General features: G+C 39.0%; 1 protein-coding gene across 1 annotated transcript in view; it reads right to left on the bottom strand.

Moving 5' to 3' along the window:
• LYST (lysosomal trafficking regulator) overlaps nt 1-22505 on the bottom strand; it is a 3825950-nt gene that overhangs the window by 110917 nt on the left and 3692528 nt on the right. The window contains exon 50 of the mRNA XM_044075805.1: nt 14835-14991. Within this exon, the coding sequence (XP_043931740.1) occupies nt 14835-14991 (157 nt within the window). The remainder of the gene's footprint in view (nt 1-14834; nt 14992-22505) is intronic.

Here is a 22505-nt window from a genome sequence, read left to right as displayed (position 1 = left end):
TTCGACCAATGATTAAAAAATTACCTCATTGTAATTCCCTAACAAAAAAAAAACAAAAAACTACTACTTACTGAATTAACCTGATGTAATTTTCCTAATGAAAATCTTTTTTTACTTCTGCATCATGTAACATCTATTTGAATTGTGCAATATGGGTTTGTACTATACAAAATATGTATTTAACATTTAACTGAAATGTATATTATGGATTTGTGCTCTTTCTGTACTATGTATTTGTATTTCTCTGGAGCTTTTCTTCCTAGGACTCCACTGAAAATAGGCTCTTTGCAGCCCAATGGACTATCCTGGAAAACAAACTGCAAATAATAATAATAAATAAAAAACAAATAATAAAATTATAATTATTAGTAACCGAGGGTGGCACAGTAGTTCTGAACAACATGTCAGCAACTACCAGTGATTGATCCTGTTGGACTAATAATTCATCTTCTTTTACCAATAGGAGCCCCTTCTAATGTTCTGATGTTGCTCCATAGACCTCTGTCTGCCCTTGTTCCAGTCTGCTGTCCTTGCAGACCTCCTCAGTCGTGGCTGCTCTAAAGGGATATCATCCTCACCATTTCTCTCCCATATTATGAGTTGCAGAACTGTGATTAATACATCTTGTCTGAACAAACTCAGGCTTAGCATAGGCAGTCTTATTTTCATATTCCAAATCATCTCTCTCAAGCTTTTTGTCCTTTCTACATTTAATCACATGCCTACGTCCATCAACCTGTTTGAATACATTGCTAAACGACTGTTACATTCACAAAACATTAAATCAAGAGAAACAGATGTCACCAACCTAGAAACCTCATGTTTTAAGATCGCCATCTTCTGCTCATTGTCTCAAATAATTAACTTGGTTAATTCAAGGCCAGTAAGATCAAATAATTCCAAAAGTTCCAAATGCAGAGGTGCATTTTCTTCCATTCCTTGCAGAAACTTCCACAGCTGTAGGCCCTTAGATAGGTGCTCCCTGTGTACACTCTCTGTTAGAAAATAATTATCCATGTCCAGGGACTTAAATTTATAAAGAAGTCTGTCCAATTTGTGAATTTGTAGGTCTAAAGATAAATACTGGCCATTCGGGGACTTAATGTAATCCCTGTCACAATGCACTTGTATGGTAGCTAACCATTGTTGTACTTTGGAAACATCAGAAAAATCTGTCTTCAATGAAATAACAAAATTGTTTGTTAACAAACAAGGGAACTTGTTTAACAACTTGGCTGAATTGCTCAATAATTCATCATTGGTTGGAAAGCTAACATTATTGATTAAGCCAAGTTGTTACACAGATTAGGACACTTGACAATACCCATGTAACTTGTTGAGGCGAATACTGGATTAAGGGAACATGGTGTTATGATCCCTCCCCCTTGTTCATCAACAAACAATTCTTACAGTCATTGCACCTCTGGCTTCATTCAAAATTATGAGATAACATCTTTATGGCCTAGGCCCACTAATTTAATTTCTTACTATTTTCCAAAGTTAGCTGGAGCTGAGCTTAACCTCTTCTCTTCCAGTATCCTCTGTTAACATATAAATTTAATTCAGTTACAATATAGTCAGGGCCCACTGTTGGTACATTTTTAATACAGAAGTTTACAAACAAATTTTTCAACACAAGCATCTGTACAAATCAGTTTGAAAAACGAATGACATATAATTCTTTACAAAATTCCAACTTGCTGTGCTGGTATATGTTACTCATCCACTACCCTACTTCTCCTGGCAATACCTCACATTGTTACACAATACACAGAAACATGGATGGACAGCCTAAGCAACTGCAGCAGGTTAAATAAGCCAAGGGGGAGGTCACCAGTTCTATTACATGCTTGGATCTTGGTTTAACTGTTTTGAGTGTAACTAAAGGGTGCATGAACAGGGTGGGGAACAAAAATCACAGGAGGCAGCAAGCAGGGTTAGCACTGTGACAGTGGTGAGTTGTTTGTAGACAATAACTGCACTAAATTACTACAAGGGTTTGTGGCATGAGATCCCACCAGTAGTTTTAATAGGGAATGATTCTGATAATGCCTAGTACCTTGTCTATATGGGGCTGCACACAGCCAAGCATGGAGAATATTATGTGGGGAAGACAGCATGGGGTGAACCCAGACAATGCCCACATTTCTAATAAAGGCTGCTGATGTGGCTATTTCCAGGGGAGATCGGGGTGGGGTGGGGGGCTAGTTAGCTGCAGTGATCCTAAATCACAGCCACAGCTGCTGAGAGGTACTGGGCTTCCCTTGGGAGGGGTACTTAAAGGGGAAAGTCAGGTGGTAGAAGCAAGCCTGAATACGAGACAGCACTGTCAACAGATACCAGATCTCCTTTGGACAGACAGCAAGAGTTTAGACAGGCTCAGCTTTCAGACTCTACACTACAGAACCTAAGGAAGACCAAAAAGGCCCCTTATCCTCAGGAGCAGGGGAAGTCAGTATACTGGGATAAAGCATTACTGTACACAGAATAGCCTCCTAATGGAGGGCTAGAGGGAGAAATGACAATGCTGCTGAGAGTACCAAAGGTCATAGCCAGCAATATCCCCTTTTCAGACCATATGGGCATAAAGTGCACAAAAAGTAGGATTATGTTGAATTTGCATTGACTAGGCTCTGCATAAGAAGTGATGGAGTACTTCAAGACATGTGAGCTGTGCCAGAGTGCTGGCAATCAGGCGATAAAACTAAAGATGATTTGATGCCTTCACTTATTACTGATGAACCATTTCAGACAGTAGCTACAGACACTGTGGGGTCTCTTAGTACCCCAAGCTCCAGAGGTATTATGGTGGCAATAAACTATGTTACTAGATACCCTGAGGCAGTGGCTATATTTACTATGAAGGCACAGAAGGTGGCAAATATTGTGTTAGAAATTTTCAGCAGGGTATGTTTCTCATAACACATACTGACAGAGGTGCCAGTTTCCTGTAAGACGTGCTGATTTGTTTGTGGCAGCATTGTACGGTGAAGCATTTAAAAGACAGGCACCCACAAACATCCACAGAACAATGATCTGGTGGAGAGGGTTAATGCTATGTTAAAGACCAAGCTGAGTGCATTTTCAGACTTGCTCAAGTGAGAACGGCTAAGGCACCTAATCCTTATTCTCTTTCTTTGCCTACAAAATTTGCATCAGGAATCCATAGAGTTATCATCCTGGGCTGGGAACTGCTGTATGGTCACAGAATGAGGAACTGTGGATTTAATCAGTGATTAAATGACAATGGCTGTGAATCCCACAAGAAAGCTGTCATGGAATGTGTCCTAAACTTCAGGAGTAGGCTTAGGGAGCTCATGGGGATGGCATAAGAGGACAATGAAAACCACAAACCCAGCTAAAGATATGGTATGATGAGACAGCTAGGGAAAGAGAGCATTCTGTTGGGTAGAAAGTCAGGGTGGTTATTCCTGTTAGGCACAATAAGCAGCAGGCAGCACTGGAAAGTCCTTTCTCTACTGAGTGAAAAATAACTGATTTTAACTACATGGTCAAGTTACTAGGCAAGAGACAGAAGCTCAACTTCCACCATGTTAACATGAAGAAGCCCTACCATAACACAGAAACTCTGGTACACAGCATTTGCAATGGACTGCAGGTGGGATTAGAAGGGGGATCTTGTGTCAGATTTCTCAGTGAGGCTCAATCTAACACCTTTTTGGAAAAGGCAGCAATTTCACAGTAGCTATCCCCTACCCAGGTTCAGAAAATCCAGGCAGTACAAATGGAATTTGAGGGGACCCCGTTCATATAAGCAAAAGCTCATATGATCAAAATTCACATGACTGAGACAGAATGCTTGAATCCTGGAAGATGTGGTGCAATCTGCGATGAAGAAGGTGCAGGGGGGGGTTTTGGGGTGTCTAGTTTATTTTCAGTTGTTTGACTTTCCAAGTTTTGAGCATTTCATCTCGATCATGTGAATTTTGATCATAAGAGTTTTTCCTCATATGAATGGGATCCATTTGAGGACAAGTCTTCTGGTAAGCGAGGTCTTCCCGATCTGGTAGAGCACCATGTGGACACAGCATTCCAGCAGCCAATCAAAGTGGTTCCTTATAGGGTGCTTAAATGAGGAACTGCAGCAGATGCTATACAGGAATCCTAAAGTTCATAAGTCTCACCACTGGTGCTGGGCTAAAGACAAAAGGCTGCACTTTGTTCTGTGTAGACTATAGAAAAAAAGAATAATCACACAGAATCACATATGTACCCCGTGGCCATGACAGGTTAAGCTAGGCATATAACTACTACTTAGCTGTGCAAGGACTACTGGCAGGCATCTTTGTTACGTGCAGTGAGGAAGAGGTCAGCTTTTTTGACTCCCCATTTGGGTTGCACAAGTTCATCAAGATGCATTTTGGGATGAAGAATGCCCCAGTAACCCCAGATGTTGGAAGACTGCATCCTAGCAGGAGTTGTGGGCTAGGATCTTGCTTACCTGGAAGGTACTGCAATACTTATCTGGATCCCGGCAAGAACATGTTCAACATGTTAGGGAGTTGTTGGGTAGACTAAAATGGGCAAGGTTAGTTATTAAGGCAAACAAAAGTATGAGGTAAAAATGGTGAAACTATTTTATCCGGGTAATACAATGGGTGGTGGGAAAACTCGGGTCCCTATTATATTATCAAAAAGACTATTCAGCGAATGGCATTTTCGGTGCTCTTACATCGAACACGCTGTTCACCGAACTGTTCATAGTGAGAATGTGATACAGGTAGAATAGGAAAATTTGCCCTTTCCTTACTGTAGTGCAATCTCGGAGTTTGTATATATAATTAGCAGGGGGTGTGGGGGGCTGTGAGCAAAAATCGATGAACGGCGTTTTTGATGAAATGCCGTTCGTTCATGGGAGCTTTTGATAATTTAACATAGACCCGGAAAATTCAGCTAGAACCCACCAAAGCTGAGGCAATTCAAGTATGACCTACATCTGCTACACAGAAGCAGGTGGGGACATTCTTAGGAACAGCAAGGAACTACAGAAAGTTTGTCCCTTACTATACTATGAAAGTCAATTTTCTTACAAATCTTACTAAAATAAAAAATAGACCAGATATGGGTGTCTGACTCCAGCCTGTGAGCAGGCATTCTGAATGCTTAAAGTGATCTTAAGTCGGCTACCTGTACTAGACAGCCTTAACTACAACCACAAATCTATTGTGTAGGTAGATGCTTTAAACTATGGGGGTCAGGACTTACTTAGCCAAATTTCCTACAGGGAGAAAAACAACCCACAGTGTACCTCAGCCAAACACTTCAGCCCAAGAATGAATATTACGCAGTTGTAGAAAACAAAAAAAATGGATGTCTGGCCATAGTTTGGACTCTACAAAAGCTCCAAACCTACCTGCATGGTATAAAGTTCAGCACGTTTACAGCTCCCAACCCCTTAAAGTGGTTACACAGACTTAGCAGGAAACATGGAAAGCTTCTTAAACAGAGTTTAGGTCTGCAATCCTAAAACATGACTATCCAGCATAGGAGCAGTACTGCTAATGCCAACACAGACAATCCATCAGTAAAGTGAAGAACGTAGTGTACCAAATGAATGCAATCTAATTTCAAGCATCAAGCAAGAAGATGTGATGCCAGAGAATAAATATGCCACTGTTTTCTGAGTTAGACGGTACTACATATGTGAGCTATACTTTAGCCTTCTAAGTCCTACAGAAGGTAAACTAAATACGTCTTTTCATCAGCAATATGTTTTTTTAAGGTAGGGGAAATATATGTTAGAATTTGCAACCTTTTTCTATGCAATATATATGTGTGTGAGAATGTTTTTATTTTATTTTTGCTCCAGACTGATAATCTGGGTTGGTGGCAGTTTATTACCTTGGACCAGGACAGAAGGCTGTAGTTAGAAAATAATACCAGAATTTCCCAGAAATAAGTGTGTTTGTGCGTGCGTGTGTGTGTGTGTGTGTGTGTGTGTGCGCATGTGTGTGTGAATGTAAAAGTTTATTTAAAGTACAGTTACTGTGGCCAAGCTAGCACTGGAAGACAATGAATCACAAGAAAGGTGTAAGTATTCATACACAAAATATAAGGGTTAAAACCACCATGGAAATGCACACATACAGTGGACATAAAAGGTGTACACACCACTGTTAAAATGTCTTTTGTGATATAAAAAATGAGACCACAATAAATCATTTCAAAACTTTTCCCACCTTTAATGTGACCTGTATAACCTGGACAGTTCAACTGAAAAACAAATCTGTTAAGGGAAAAAATAAAAAATGTACAATAAGCTGGTTGCATAAGTGTGCACACCTTTAAACTAATACTTTGTTGAAGCACCTTTTGATTTAATTACAGCATTCAGTCTTCTTGGGTAGGAGTATATCAGCATGGTACATCTTGACTTGGCAATGTTTGCCCACTCTTCCTTGCAAAAGTGCTCCAAATCTGTCAGATTGCAAGGGCAATCCCTCTTCAGGTCACCCCACAGATTTTCTATTGGATTTAGGTCTGGGCTATTCCAGAACTTTAATTTTCTTTTGATGAAGCCATTCTTTTGTTGATTTGGATGTATGCTTGGCGTCATTGTCATGTTGAAAGGTAAAATGCCTCTTCATCGTCAGCTTTCTAGCAAACGCCTGAAGACTTTGAGCCAAAAGTAACTGACATTTGGAACTGTTCATAATTCCCTCCACCTTGACTAAAGCCCCAGTTCCAGCTGAAGAAAAGCAACACCGAAGCATGATACTGCTACCACCATGCTTTACCATGGGGATAGGGTTCTTTTGGTGATGCAAAGTGTTGTTTTTGCACCAAACGTACCTTTTGGAATTGTGGCCAAAAAGTTCAACCTTGGTCTCATCAGACCATTGCACATTTTCCCACATGCTTTTGGGAGATGATATATTGTTTTGCAAATTTTAACCAGGCCTGGATGTTCTTCTGTGTAAGAAAGGGCTTCCGGCTTGCAACTCTACCCCATAGTCTAGACATATGGAGAATATGGAGGATTGTTGTCACATGTAGTACACAACTAGTACTTGCCAGAAATTCATATCACTCCTTCAGTGTTACTGTAGGTCTCTTGGCAGCCTCCCTGACCAGTTTTCATCTTGTCTTTTCTTCAATTTTGGAGGGACATCCAGTTCTTTGCAACGTCACTGTTGTCCAATATTTTCTCCACTTTTTGATGACTGTCTTCACTATGTTCCATGGTGTATCAAATGTTGTGTAAATTTTTTTGTACCCTTCTCCTGACTGATACCTTTCAACAATGAGATCCCTTTGATGCTTTGCAAGCTCTCTGCATACCATGGCTTTTGCTGTAGCAGACAACTGATTAAATGTCAGGAAAATCCTACTAGGACAGCTGAACTTTATTTGGGGTTAATCAAAGTCTCTGTAATTGATGGCAGGTCTGTACCCAAGAAGACTGAATGCTGTAATTACATAAAAAGGTGCTTCAACAAAGTATTAGTTTAAGTGTGTGCACACTTATACAACCAGCTTATTGTACATTTTTTTATTTTTTATATTTTTCCCTTATCAGATTTGTTTTTAATTGAACTGTACAGGTTATAGGTCACATTAAAGGTGGGAAAAGTTCTGAAATGATTTATTGCGGTCTCATTTTTTTTATATCACACGAACCTGGCATTTTAACAGGGGTGTGTCCACTTTTTCTATCCACTGTACACTTAAGATCCTCACAGATCAACAATCTGGTAACTACCTATGAACTTTTTTATTTTATTTATTTAACATTTGTTTACCGGGAAAGTCTGACTTGTAAGAAGTCAATTTTCAATGGAGGCCCAGGGAAAAATGCTCCAGGCACATGTCTTTGTAACATGGGAGGAAACTGGAGCAGCCAGAGAAAACCCACACAATTGCAGGGAGGACATGCACACTCTGCACAGAAGACACCCCAGTCAAGAATCAAACTGGAGAACCTCTTGCTGTGAGGTGACAACACAACTGTTGCACCACTGTGTGGTTTTCAGTGTAAAGCCTAATCATGGCATGGGCTGATACCAAGAGCTATACTGCACATTTCCTGAATGCTGTTGTGGTCTTTCTTCACTTGGTGAGTGTCCCTTTTTATACTTTAAATTGCTCAGTAGCGATGATGCCACCTAAGAGACCATTCCCCTGGTGGCCATGAGATTTTTAGTTTTTTCTCTTAGACTTAAAATAAATGTATTGGTGGGCAGTGAAACGAATCTAAGGACCACAGCCCTCTGTCCACTGTTAAATTTTACACTGACAAATGAGCACATGACGCATAGGCGCCAGAAGCTGTTAAAGACTGGGAGTGGAGGGTGACAGGGGCACTTAGTGAACTAAAAAGGGTAATTTTTTATAACTATTTGCTACCACAACATAGGTTCACTTGGAGGACATTTTAAGCTTAGCCAATTCCCTTTTGATGCTTGAATTAACATTTTCTGATTACTCTTAGCTATTGCCATGGCTGATAATTGCATATTAGCCCTAGTCAGAACAACTGTGATCATACCATAGATAATTTGAGGGGGTCATGTAAGGGATGCAGCATTTAGGAACTGCCTCTATCCATTAGTGGCATGAGGGGAAATCCTGGAGTACATTTTCTATTACCCATCCTTAGATCCAAGTTGCATTTGAATATGGATGGATGAGCTTTGCTTTATTTTTATGGATAGTCTGTTCCGGAACAGTGGTAACCTTTGTGATATATAGCCATCTCTCCACAACATTCAGTTTAGATACCTGGACTGAGTATTTCTGATGCCATTTGACTTGCTGATGTTCAGTAGGTCCATCTGTATTATGTCGGAAGATGCTTTGTATGCTAGACATGTCACCTCTAAGCAGTCTGCAGGATACTGAGTATAGTAATAAATCTTTGAGGTGGTCCATGCAAGACCTATTGTTTAGGACTTGTATCCTTTTAGTAAGGTATCTCTGTGGGTATTCCAATTGTTACATGGGGCTGGACAGATACATGCCAAAGTGGGCATTATACAAAATGACTGACATAATGAGAGCTTTGTAAAGGGGGACAACAACATCTCTAGATCTAGTCACAATCAATTGTTTATAAGCTGTGCAATATAGAAAGGCTGTCTTATGACTCTGGGCACATGTTGGTCAAAAGTTAGGTCATTGTACACACAAGTTCCCAAATGCCAAACAATTGGATCAGTTCTCAGAGGGCATTGTCATGATTTTGACACCAGTTATTATTTGGGACAAACCTTCCTGCATGATGGTTAAGTCATTTGGGGATTCAATAACTTCTCCTAGCTTGCAGACAACTCAAACTTAGCTGGCCAACGTTCTTTGATATTTCCTTTTACTTTTGAGATGTATACGCCAAACAGAAAACATCTCAGGACCGAACATTGGGGGACTCCACTGATGACTCTGTTTTGATCTCCTGCATCCTGTGAGCCAAGTTGGCAATGCAGCTGGTGATGTAAGTGTTTGCTCCTATATTATTCAACTTTTGTACTACACCTGAATAGGGGATTGTGTCAAAAGGCTTGGCCAGGTCAAGGTAATGTGGTGTGAACTGTTTTACCTTCATCCACTGCTTTGGTAACAAGAGTAAAGCTTAAAATTTGCCCATGATTTTGAGCCTTTCACACTTTCCTATGGGCTGTTTTCAAACACATTTTTAGGGCCATGCATACATGTATGCACTCTTTGATTCACCTTCCTGACTGTATTAAATTATACTCCTTGTATAATGCAGCACCAGTTGTTAGAATGTGTTTTAAATTTATAGTTTTGAACAGTCTTCCAGTAAGCAATGAAACAAAAATGCATTAACCAATAATGACAAAACGGCCCTATTCAGAACATTTCCATCATAAAGTTCTACTTCCACACACAAATGCATTTTAAATTTACTGTTTGAATATTTTTCCAATAGGCAATGAAGCAAAATGCATGCACCAACAATGACAAAACTGCCCTTTTCAGAACATTTCCATGATAACAGTCTACTTCTACACACAATATATAAATACATAATCACAGTAGTGTAAGCCATAGGCATGTTGCACAGCTTTTTGAACTTATTTTCAATTTGGGGGGGGGGGCAAAAACCAGGGACACATTTTAAACATTGCTTGTATAATTTTGGAAAATTGCTTGCATAAAATGCTGTGTTACCACCATGTATTTCACTGTCAAGTCTTGAACCCAGAACCCTGTGCACTACAGTCAGAGCAACATACCACTAAGCTAAACCAGCAGTTACTTGAAAGACAGGGAGACAAACTTAAATGGCTATCATATAATTTAGTGAATTCAGTTCTCACTTCTCACCATAGCTCTCAACCTCTTAGCACAAAAATACAGAACAAAGCCAATAATGGGGAAATACAGCCCCCAAAATAGGGACACATTTGAAATACTGATTTTATAACCTTAGAAAACTGCTAGAATAAAAGGTTTTGTTTTACCACTCCTGAAAACCAGAGGAACAGAACACAAATCTGAGGCATAAATTCACAAGTGATGGTGGCTAGGGACTTTAGGCACTTTTTACCTGTACCCAAGGTACAGGATTTGAGCCTGAGTACGTCTAGCCACCAGATGTATCCCGTTAGGGGTACGTACACACACACACACACACACACACACACACACACACACACACACACACACACACACACACACAGTCTGTGTTCACCCAGCAGCTTACTCACTGTGTTCAGCTTCTCTGTCGGACGACCATCTCCCAGTAAATCCCATCCCAACAGCCAGTCCAGACTCGTCCTTCAAGTAAATAAGCAGCAGCTTTCACCCAGGCAGTCCTCCGAACCTTCCGAAAATAAATCCTTCTCTGATTCAGTAAGCAGCAGCAAATAAAACCGTCTGTTCCTGCTCGCAACCAGCTGGAAATATGTGTGCCGTGAGCTCAACTCCGACAGGCTGGTAGCCCTGACGAGCTGACATCATTGCATGTGCGATGACGTCAGCTAAAGTATGAAAATAATTTAAAAAATAAAGAAGTAATTCGGGACAGTTGGGAGGTAAAAAAGTGTGGTGGGCTCCCCTCCCCCCCTCACTCTATGGTTCCAGCGCTCATGACATGAAGTCGTGTATTTCAACATCCTGGTGAACAGTTCTATCATTCTTCAAATAGTGCAAGTGTCAGTATTTCCACATAGCACCCAAGAAGTTTTTTTTTTTTTTTTCAAACAGTCTTTATTGAATTTTTGATATACAACAACAAACAAACTTAAAACAACTGGAATTAGGTAGAATATAAGTATATATGAGCAATATAATAACACATTCCTACATCTACAAAAAGGCAGCAACTCTAACAATACCTATATACATAGTGCCATACAGCTCTAGATGCTAAGGTATGCATCCTATATCTGTTTGCCCATGAGTTAATAGAAAAAAAAAGAAAAAAAAAAGGGGAAGAAGAATAAAAACTTGTTCCAAAAGACTTCTTAGATATTTTAGCATGGTAACTTCAGCTAATATCTAGTATTGAAAAAATAAGGTTCCATAGGTGTTTGAATTCCATTTTTTTACGAGGGTTGATAATAATCAATTTTTGAGAAGTTATGTATGTAACTGCCATTTTTCTGAAGCTCTCCCAAGATAGCTTTGAACGATCCATCCAATGTTTGGTAATATAAAATTTAATCAACAGACATATAATAATCAGGCTTTTAAACTTAAGGGGTGGTATATTAATGTAATATGGAGTAGCCATTTCCCAAGATAGTGTTGATTTGTGATAGCCCATTTTATCTAATCTAACCTTGAGGGAGCACCATAGGTTATGCGCATACTTGCAATACCACAGAATATGTATAATATCTGCATGTGGATGTGGGCAACAGGGGCATGATGTGGAAATAGAGGCATTGAATTTGTTTAGGTGGGTTGGGGTAAGATATAGATTATTTATAATCATAAATTGAGTGTAGGTAAATTTCTTGAAGGGGGAGTATTTAAGCGTAAGGATTATCGATTCTTTCTTCTGTTGAAGAGATAAATTGGGACCTTGTTTATTCCAATAGTCAGCAAAGGTAACAAGGTATGTGGAGAATGCTTTGTATGAAGTGGAGAGCATATGTTTCTTGACACTTAAGTTTAAGAGCAGTGGAGTGATAATATTGATTTCAGTTTCTGTTTTGTGTTGATTTATAAGGAGGGGTGAAAAGAGATCTCTTAGCTGCCTCAAAATGATAGTATAGGCTTTAGATAACGATAAAGTTCCTCTAAGCTCATTTAGAGGGAGATGTTGGAATTTGAGTATATCCCATATCGTAGTTTTTGATCATAGGGAATCTGTTTAGGTTCAGCATTTGGCCTCCCATTGTAATGTTAGGGTTTAAATGAATAGGCTGTAATAGTGGTAGGGCATCGGATAGGCCTATCTGGTTAAAGAGTTCCTGAAAGTCTTCAATTAGGTCCTTAAGAATTTTATGAATTTTCATTTTCTTAATTGAAGCTCTCGTAAGGAAAGGCAGAGATTTGGGATTCATATTTTTATTGATAGCATATTTATGCCATACCTTGGTCCAGATAGGAGACCATAGCATGGATTCAGTGGCATAATTGGCTATGTTAAGAATTCTATTAGCCCGGATAATTCTATAGTATAGAATGAGATTTGGTAAGGCCATACCTCCTTTCTGTTTGGGAGCTATGAGTTTACAGTACGACATTCTAACTGATTTTGGATGCCAAATGAACTTTCCAATCTCTTTCTGGATTTTCTTGATAAGAGTGACTGTAGCTGGGGATAAGGAGGAGTTATATTGATAAAGAATTTTTGGGAGTATATTCATTTTGACAATGGCGATTTTGGAAAGTGTGGAAAGTTTCAGTAGCTGCCAACGTTTCATATCCTGTGTAATAGAGTTCCAAATCCTTGCTAGGTTGGCTTGCATTATAGAGGAATATGAGTCTTCATAAGTAACTCCTAGATACTTGATTGATTGGCGGTGTGAAAAGGCATGATTGGAAAGAGGTAAGGCTTGTGGGCTGCAGAGTTAATTTGGAAAATATGGGACTTATTAGTATTGATTTTATAGTCTGAGAATGCTGCAAAGGTATCTATGGAGTCTACTAACTTTACTGCATTATTAGAGGGATACATGAAATATAGGTTAAGGTCATCAGCAAAGGCAGTGAATTTAATATTGAGATTACATAGTTTCGGGGTGGCATAATAGGCTTTCTGTGTAATAAACAGAAGTAGTACTTCAATGTATAGGTTGAACAGTAGTGGAGACAAAGGGCATCCTTGTCTCCCATTAGCTAGTTTAATCGGTCTTGAGAGTTTCCTGTTTATGTAAATGTGTGTGTGTGAGCTATTGTATAGGGTCTTTATTAGGGCAATGAATTCAGAGGAGACCAAACTTTGAAAGAGTTAGAAATAAGAAGTCCCAGTTGACTCTGTCAAAGGCTTTATTTCGTCCCGAGTATCAAAGCGTAAATAGGGTCTCGGCTCTGTTTAGATAATTGCATCATTGATTCTAGTATTAAGGTGTTGTCCCATGTGTGTCTATTGCTCATAAATCCAGTTTGCTCTGAGAGATCAGATCATTCAGCACATCTTTCAATCTAGCAGCTAGAATCGAGGATAAGATTTTAATATCCACGTTTATAAGTGATATTGGTCTATAGTTATTAGGATTCGTATCATCTTTTGAAGATTTGGGAATTAGGATAGTTTCTGATAGATTAATGTATGGATCCTTAATGCCATTGTCAGCTATGGATTTAAACAGGTCTAGTAAGATAGGAGCTAGGGTAGCTTTATATGATTTATAGAACTCAGATGGGAAGCCATCGACCCGGGCCTTTCCTGCTTTCAGTTTGTCAATAGATTCTAAAATTTCAGTAATATTGAATTGGGCTCTAAGTTTATCTTTCTGTGGTTCAGTGATCTTTGGAAAGTCAATCATATCTAAAAAATTTTTCATCTCTTCTTTGGAGAGTAGATCTCCGAATATATTTGGTGAAAATGTGTAAGATATGTTCATCCGATCTATAAATTTGATTTTCATACTGAATACAAGAAATTTTTGGGGACCTAGGTAGTGCTTTGGAGGGTCTGAATGTGCTCTGAATATATTTAAATTCCCAAAAAGATAGATTAGATTGGTGGTGTTCAAATAGTTCTTTTTGTTTAGTTAATAGTTTCTTTTCTACGGTCTCAGAGTACCCATCTAGCAGTTTTTTATCTAAACCATCAATTTCAGCCTGCAGGTCTCCTAATTTTTTAGAACGCTGTTTTTTAAGAAAACTCGCTTTTTTAATAAGGATACCTTTAGTTGCAGCCCATCTGATATCCAGGGAGATAGGTTCGTCTTGTTTATTACAATAGAGATCTTTAAGAGCCATTCCAATTTCATTCCTCAGGGATCTATCGTTTAGAAGATTGCAATTCAGAGACCAGTTATAAGTTGTAGGAAGCACCCAAGAAGTTTAACCTATATAATGATTAGTTTCCTTTACTTCCTTGAAACCATTGACATTTAACTTTCAGGGCAGTAGTGGTATTTATCAGTTTATGTTCCTGACAGAAAGACAGGACTTTACATCAGTACATTCAGCTCAAAGTTAAAACAAACAAAACTGTATGAAGGCTTGTGATTAAGTAGTTGTACTCAGTTATGTTTGGCTTGCCAAATTATATTCATTTACAATGATGAGAGACTCAAACTGATACTCAAAATGTTTGAAGACTTTGAAACAAAAACAAAGCACTGCTTTACAAAATGTAATGATAATCTTTATAAAATACAGCTTTATGTAGCTGACACTAGATCACATAAAATGAGAAAATAAGAGACTGCAGATAGATAGCTTACCTGACAACTCCATTTTCTAATCCACCGGCAATTACATTGACAGAAATGCCTTCTGGTTGGTTGGAGAAAGCAACAGAGCAAATTATTTCCCTGCAGTGCACATGACCAATGAGGTATCCATTCACAGTCCAGAGCCTTAGGTCACTGCCACCAGCAACTGAAAAAGAGTCACAATCAATATATCAGAGCCTATACACAAATATGGATCCAGAGAACCTAAAGACAGACTGAGTACCACCTTGGCCTAAGTACTCTGTTCATTTAAGATATTTAGTGCAATACCCCAGACCCTGCCTTATCACAGATCACCCAATGATCATGCCAAGTAATGTATGTAATCCACAAAGTTGTTCTAAGTGTCACAAACTGCTTCATAAGAACAAGCTTTAAAAGCTTTCCACAAATGTACCTCTCCAGCTTCACAGTATAAAGGTGGGCCATCAGTGGGAATCTTCATTCAACAGAGCTTCCTTCCTGAGATTTACTTACATCTCTGCAGTACTTAAAACCATGTACAAACCAGCCTGCTGGGCTGTGGCTAGATTTTTTTTGGTCTTGGACATTTGTGATCTGTACTTGGGCATGGACTGAGGTCTTCAAAATTTTAATAATCTCAGAAGATACAAACAGCATGACCACCACCAAGGAATAGCTTTACCACCTGCTGGCATGAATATTCTCACTTTCTGTAACTACTTAATAAAGCAACTATTCTTATTCGAAAGCACAAGAGGGATAGTAGCCTTTTGGTTGTAGTACTTGGGGCAAATCTCCGTACTAATGCCCCACCTCCACACAACCTCTTCATCACATCCTTTTTCTGTGTCCCATCCTCACCTCTGAGCAAAAAAAGGGGTCTGCAATCAGGTACTTGGGGGTCCTGAAATGTAAGATCTAAGTATGTTCAGTTTCTGCACCCTGCCCCAAAACTCCTTCCTCAGATTTTAGTTGGGACAAAAAAAAAAAAAACAAATCTTTTTTTTTTTTTCTTTTAAACTGCAGCAAATTACTACAGTTTATACATGGCATGGAGTGCTTTAGAACTCAGGTTTTAGTTTAAAAAAGGAGGAAACAATCTTTTTTGTCTTTTGAACAATAGCAAATTGCTTGCTACAAATGTAGTTCAGACCACACAGGGAGTGCTACAGGGCTCAGGTTTGACCGGAAATGCAATACAACTTTTAAAAGTTGGTATGCACTAAAAGGAATTGAGATCAGATGACTGATTATGCCCCCTAAGACTTTGTGCTGGGGCAACTGCCCTCTTCTGCCCACCCTAGCTATGCTGTTGCACAAGCATTTACCAAGGGGAAGCTCATGGATTCCAAAGTTATGCCATAAAAGCATTTCAGTGTGTGCGTGTGTGTGTGTGTGTGTGTGTGTGTGTGTGTGTGTGTGTGTGTGTGTGTGTGTGTGTGTGTATGCATGCACGTGTGTGTTTGCATGCCCTTGCAAGCTGGAGGTATCAAACGAATGTCATGGCTTAGAGTTTCCTCACCAAAAAAGTGCTTAGATATAATTCTTCAGAAATGCAGCTGTATGTATCATATATTACACACAACTAGAAAAATATTAACTGCTTGCTGTTTCCTGTGCAAGTTAGTTATCTAATATTCCAATGTGCTGTGTGTTCTTTAGCCATACTTCTACATATCAAGACTTACTACTGGCAATCAGTGTCAGTCCATCCTAACAGCTGGTTGAATAAGCTTCATAAAATATGGGCATTCAGATACAACTGCAAGCCATATATGATCCCATAATCAGACAAAAGGGAAGATAAGTGAGGAACTCACTGTAATGATCTGCTAGGGTTGTCTCTGGCAACACATCCACATAACAACATGAACTATCTTCCAGCCTCAAGAGTTTCAGCAGTAAGATCTGTCACCACCCTTTGATAGGTATATGTCATATGATAACAAGACCATATAGTCGAAATGCAAAAGTTCAATCCTCACAACACAGAACTGGTTTCTCCACCAGAAGCTGGTATTTATGGGGCTGGGTGTTTCTCCTTTCCCCAATATGAAGCAATATCTCAGTTGGTATATAAAATATGCAGGGGGGGTGGGGTGCAGGGGTGCTTGCCCCCTCTGCAAAAATAGTGCTGTTTGTGTTGCCAGCCTCCAGAGAAGAAGCCAGTTCGATATTGTGAGAAATGAACATTTGTGATTTGATCATATGACCTTGCGATCATATGATACAGTTCCCCTTTGATAGGCTGTTGCTACCAGATATAATAAAATGTGACCACCACTATATAGGCCTCAGTTCTTTCCACGAGTCCCTAATTAGCATCCTTCTGATCAGTAGACCTATTTTCAATATATGAAAGGAGGTAAGAAAGGTGAGAAAATCATGCAATATCTCTTTATGAAAAGTTAAAATTCCAGAAGGATGACAAGGGAACAGGTAATGGGAAACTCACAAATTTACAGCAAGAGACACTGCAAAAGATACAATGTTATAATGAGTTATCTCTTGGAAGTTCTATCTTTCTTGAAACTGTTTCATGTCATGAGTGGCAAATAAGTATACCTCTGGCAGGGACTGTTTTTAAAACTAACAGGTTTTAATCAATGTCCATGAGTGAGAAAGATCTGCCTGATTAGGAAATGTGCAATACAATTTTGCTGACTAGGGAGAAAGACTGTGGAAAGAAGAAAACTGTGCTAATTTGCCAATGCTTCCTCACACAACTGACAACACATGCTGCCTTCTTCCATGCTAATGTACCACATCACTGTGTTGTTGTCACTGTTGTTTTGTAGTGGTCCTAGAAGGTTGACAGCATTTATTTCCACAACTGCTTTTTTCATTTCTTGCAGTCTGTTGTGTAGAAACCATTCCTGCCGAGTTCAATAGCCCTGCACTGACAATTCTCTGAAGTATGCCCTTCAAGCATACCTGTCAACCGTACCAAATTCCTCACTATTTACTGGTTTTGAGGTCCAAATAATGGGATGCCAAGAGTTTCTGAGTGGCCCCCTTTATTCCCGACTCTTTTTATAAATTTTTTTCAGTTTTTTTTTTTTTTTTTTGCTGGCATCATCAACTTCGTGACCAGCCTGCCAGTCTGTTAAAATTCGACTGAAGGCTGAGTCAGTGTGTGTTTATCTTTTACTTGCACGTGTGTGCAGTGTGCACTTCATACACACGTCTCACACAGTGGGTTTGGCTGAAGTAGCTCTTGGAAGAGTCAGAGTCTTGGAAAGAATACAGTCTACGGATTAGATCCCCAGGGCCAGTGTGAAGTGACGTCTCAGAGAGTCTGTCACACAGTGATTTTTTTGTTTTAAATTAAAAAGTCTCGAGCTAATATTTATTTAATTTAGATTTAGAACTTAGGTAGGTAGGCAGGCAGGAAGCAACCCTATCCCCAAGCAGCAGAGCAGTCTCGTCAGACCCAGAGCTGTGCAGCAGTGAATATAGCGAGTCATCCATCATCAATAATGAAGAAAAACATATCTACTTCTTCTTCCCCTGGCTCCTCCTCCACCTCCAGCAGGTAAATAAAAATAAAGACATGATTTAACAGTACAGTCAAATAATATCTGGGTGTCGTGGTTACAAGCATTTATCAACGTTTACTCGGGTACTCCTTAGTTCTACTTTAGACTAGTTCTTAAGCTTTGGGACTAATATGCATTTGCTGCAGAGGTTTGCTTCTTTGATTTAGTGTCACATAAAGTAATTGAGTAGTGTAATGGTTCGTCGTGTAATGGCTCATTAAGCTGAAAAATGCATATAACAATGTCAATCAATAAGAAAAGGAAAGAGAAAATGATAACACCTCAAAAAGGTTAAGCTGAGATATTAAGAAACATAAGAAAATACAGCTTTACTTCATTCTAAAGCCTGTTCCTTAAATTATTACTTTTTAGCTATAAATAAATAAATATGACAATTCCTACTTGCATTACCAAGATGTCTGTTAGCTGGAGACTGAATTTCTGCTGAATGTTGAAAAACATTCATGTGTAACACGTTGGAAAACTATTGCAGTATAAGGGGGTTGTGGAGAATGGTGAGTCAGAGATCTGAAGGACAACAATCACAGAGATACTGCTCTGTTTTTCATGTGTTTAAAGGGCATATGTTTTATGAGATAGTCGTCACTACAGCTAACATCTTAGTAACATTTGTATGGGAGATAATGCCTAGTGGGTGAGGAAACTATAGTGCTTTAGAACTGTGTGTGTGTGTGTGCGTGTGTGTGCGTGTGTGTGTGCGTGTGTGTGTGCGTGTGTGTGTGCGTGCGCATGTACATTTATTACGTCTGCACACACCCACATATTACTTTTTGAGTTTATGAATTTATAAGAAATTACTGAAATATTTATATACCTATTATTTAGCTGTTGTTAGGCTACCAATTATACATGATGTTTTTATGTGCATGACTTCTTGAAGACAAGCATTATTTACAGATTCCAAGTTTAAAGTTACGTAAAGATCACAAACCACATACTGCTTTGTTGACAAATGACTGATTGCCTTTGTTTAGTGAAAGAATACCTGTTCCACAACTGGGATATGGGTCAGACTGTTGGATAGGCCCTACAAGTGCCTTTGTAATGGCAATGTGTTGACCCGCTTACTATTTCAACAAAGCATTCAGTGTTGCACATGTGATGCAGATGTTAGATGTTACTGTACCTGTGTATAATGAACAAATGAAACACTGAACTGCTAATAATTAACTTGAAAGTTTTGCTTGCAGAAATACAGTGTGTAAAACTAAGAAAAAGTGTGTAGCAGTGGCACGTATTTATTTGTGTTTCTTAAATGGGTGGGTGGGCTGCTCCAAGGACTTTTTTCAGCAATTACTCTGTGAACTCTCTAAGAAAGAGATCAAGGAAGAGAGCAATACAGTGATTAATTACATTCAGTGCAGTTCATAGGATTTATTTACATGAGTGTGCATATGGGTGTATAAATATTAATATAGATAAAACACTATTGTTCTTCATATTTTGTGTTTCATGATATATTTTGGTTGTCTGTTCTTCAGTTTGCATTTAAAAGTTGGTATCCCACAATTCCACGGGAGCGGGTGGGGCTACATAATTATGTATACACATTTTATCTTAATCAGTGTACAGATTTGCGCCTAGGGTTGCTACCTTTTCAAATGGCCAAAGTGGGACATTTTTGGGACACACATCAGATTTTACAGGCCGACACATACCCACAGTCAGTACAAAGGATAGAACTTAACTTTTTTGCCTAAATCAAAGCTTTTTCTTGTAGCAGTTCAGTTGCTTATTCTTTTTCTTGTAACATTTAGGTATTTTAGATACAGAAATAACTATTTTATGCAACTACTACATAAAATATGGGACATAATTATGTCCTACAATCTCAGGACATTTGGCATTTTTAATATTTTTTGTCAGGACACAACTGCCCAAAGAGGGACTGTCCCTCGCAAAGTGGGACAGGTGGTAACCCTATTTGTGCCTATTTTTCATGGGTCTTTGCCCAGATTTTTGATGTTTCCAGGTTGAGAGGTATGCCTTCAAGCATAATCCCAAGAGTCTGTTAAGTGCTACAGAATGGTTTCAATGCATTAAAAACATTGCCTTTCCCAAGCTGAGAGTATCCCCCTACTATACTTCTTCCTTACTGAATTCAAAAGAAGAATCACTCTAGAGTGTCTGAGATCTGAGTGCACACATTTTTAAAAGTCTACTGTGATTTTGTCATGTGAAGCCTTACATGGGGAACCAGAAGGATGCATAAGACATACCCCGAAGTTATAAGGTACTTTCTTGCTATAATTGTTTCCATAAAATTCTCTTTCAATAGATCCAGAATTTCTGCTTCTTTTGTGTCAGTAAGCCTTCCACTTGAACTAACTCCAAAAGTGCTCCAAGCAAGACAACTCTCTGAGTTAAGCTAAGGGAACACTTCTTGAAGTCCACAGTAATAGTAAAGCATCCTGACAAACAAGCTTGTAGTATGGTATGGAAGCTGCTCTATTTCTGAGAGCAAATCCCTCTACAGAGTGGTGAATACAGTCGAGAGGATCATCAAAGACCAACTTACCACAAATCCTCAATTTGTACTTATCAAGATGTCACGGCACAGCCAGAGGAATAATTAAAGATTGCACTCACCTTGCTTACAGACTATTCCTGCATCTATTATCTGGAAAGTGCTTCTGAAGCATGCAGAACCATGAGATTCAGGAACAACTTTTTCTCTAATGTCATCAGGCTGTTGAACTCCAAACTCTAGTAACAACTACACTCCATGATGACCATCTGGGTCAGTAGAAACTGTAGAAACTTGTCTCAAATTGTGCATTAACCTGGTTACCATTCTCATCTGATACTTAGCGCAATATTCACCATGACTGTTAACTTATAGGCCATCTAGGGCAGTAGCAATGCAGTAAAATATCTCTTCTTTCAATGCAATACATGTTGCAAAATTGTAAATTAACCATAGTGCAATATGCTAAGGTCCATACTGCAATACTTGAATGTTCACAGTGCAATACTCAAATGTCTCTTTCTGTGGAAGGATCAATGCAATGTCTTAACCAAGTCTCATGCAATAAAGTGTTCACCACGAAAAGTGTTAAAATGTGTTTCTACTTAAGTGCAGTATTAGTCTGTCTACCTACATGTTCGTGATGTAATAGGTGTTATATGTGTAAATATACAGCTAGAAAATGCAATATTATACCATGACCCCCCCCCATTAATATTCCAAAACGTGCATGCTGATTGGTCAGCGTGCACGTTGTAAATCGACTTATACTAATGGAAAAAGGTCCAGTCGCCCAGAATTTTTCCATTAGTATAAGTCTTTTTTAAAACACTGTCTCGCTATGTTAATGGAGTTTAACATAGCGAGACAGGTTTAAAAAAAGCAACGGAGATCTCCGTTGCTTTTTTTAAAGCTGTCTCGCTATGTTAAACTCCTTTAACATAGCGAGACAGTGTGTAAAAAGAAACGGAGATCTTGCTTTCTCCGTTGCTTTTTTTTTTAAACCTGTCTCGCTATGTTAAATGGGTTTAACATAGTGAGACAGCTTTAAAATAAGCAAAAGAGATCTCCGTTGCTTATTTTAAAGCTGTCTCGCTATGTTAAACCCATTTAACATAGCAAAACAGTTTGTAAAAAGCAACGGAGATCTTGCTTTCTCCATTGCATTTTTCAAAACTGTCTCGCTATGTTAAATGGGTTTAACATACCGAGACAGCTTTACAGCTTTAAAAAAAGCAACAGAGATTCTCCGTTGCTTTTTTTAAAGCTGTCTCACTATGTTAAACCGATTTAACATAGCGAAACAGTAAAAAGCAACGGAGATCTTGCTTTCTCCATTGCCTTTGCCCACAGCTCTGATGTACTGCGTAGGCATATGCATGCGCAGTACATCAGAACTGCCGCAGAATACCAGACAGTCTGCTGCGGAAGGGTAGCAAGGAGGCATTATACAATACCTTTATTTAAGAAAAGTAATTATTTTTTTTCTTAAATAATGTCATTGTATAATAGCAATAACCCACTTCTGGGTGTGGGTAATGCTGGATTTACCCACGGTTGGCTTTGTTTGGCCACTCGGGCTTCGCCCTCGTGACCAAACCACCCCAACCGTGGGTAAATCAAGCATTACCCACACCCAGGCGTGTGTTATTGCTATATTCATACCTC

This window comes from Protopterus annectens, chromosome 1.part1 (assembly GCF_019279795.1).
Source record: "Protopterus annectens isolate FY-2018-M chromosome 1.part1, PAN1.0, whole genome shotgun sequence".
In the NCBI taxonomy this organism is placed as follows: Eukaryota; Metazoa; Chordata; order Ceratodontiformes; family Protopteridae; genus Protopterus; species Protopterus annectens.
The sequence above is the reverse complement of the archived record's forward strand: the minus strand, read 5'-3'. Positions and strand labels throughout refer to the sequence as shown.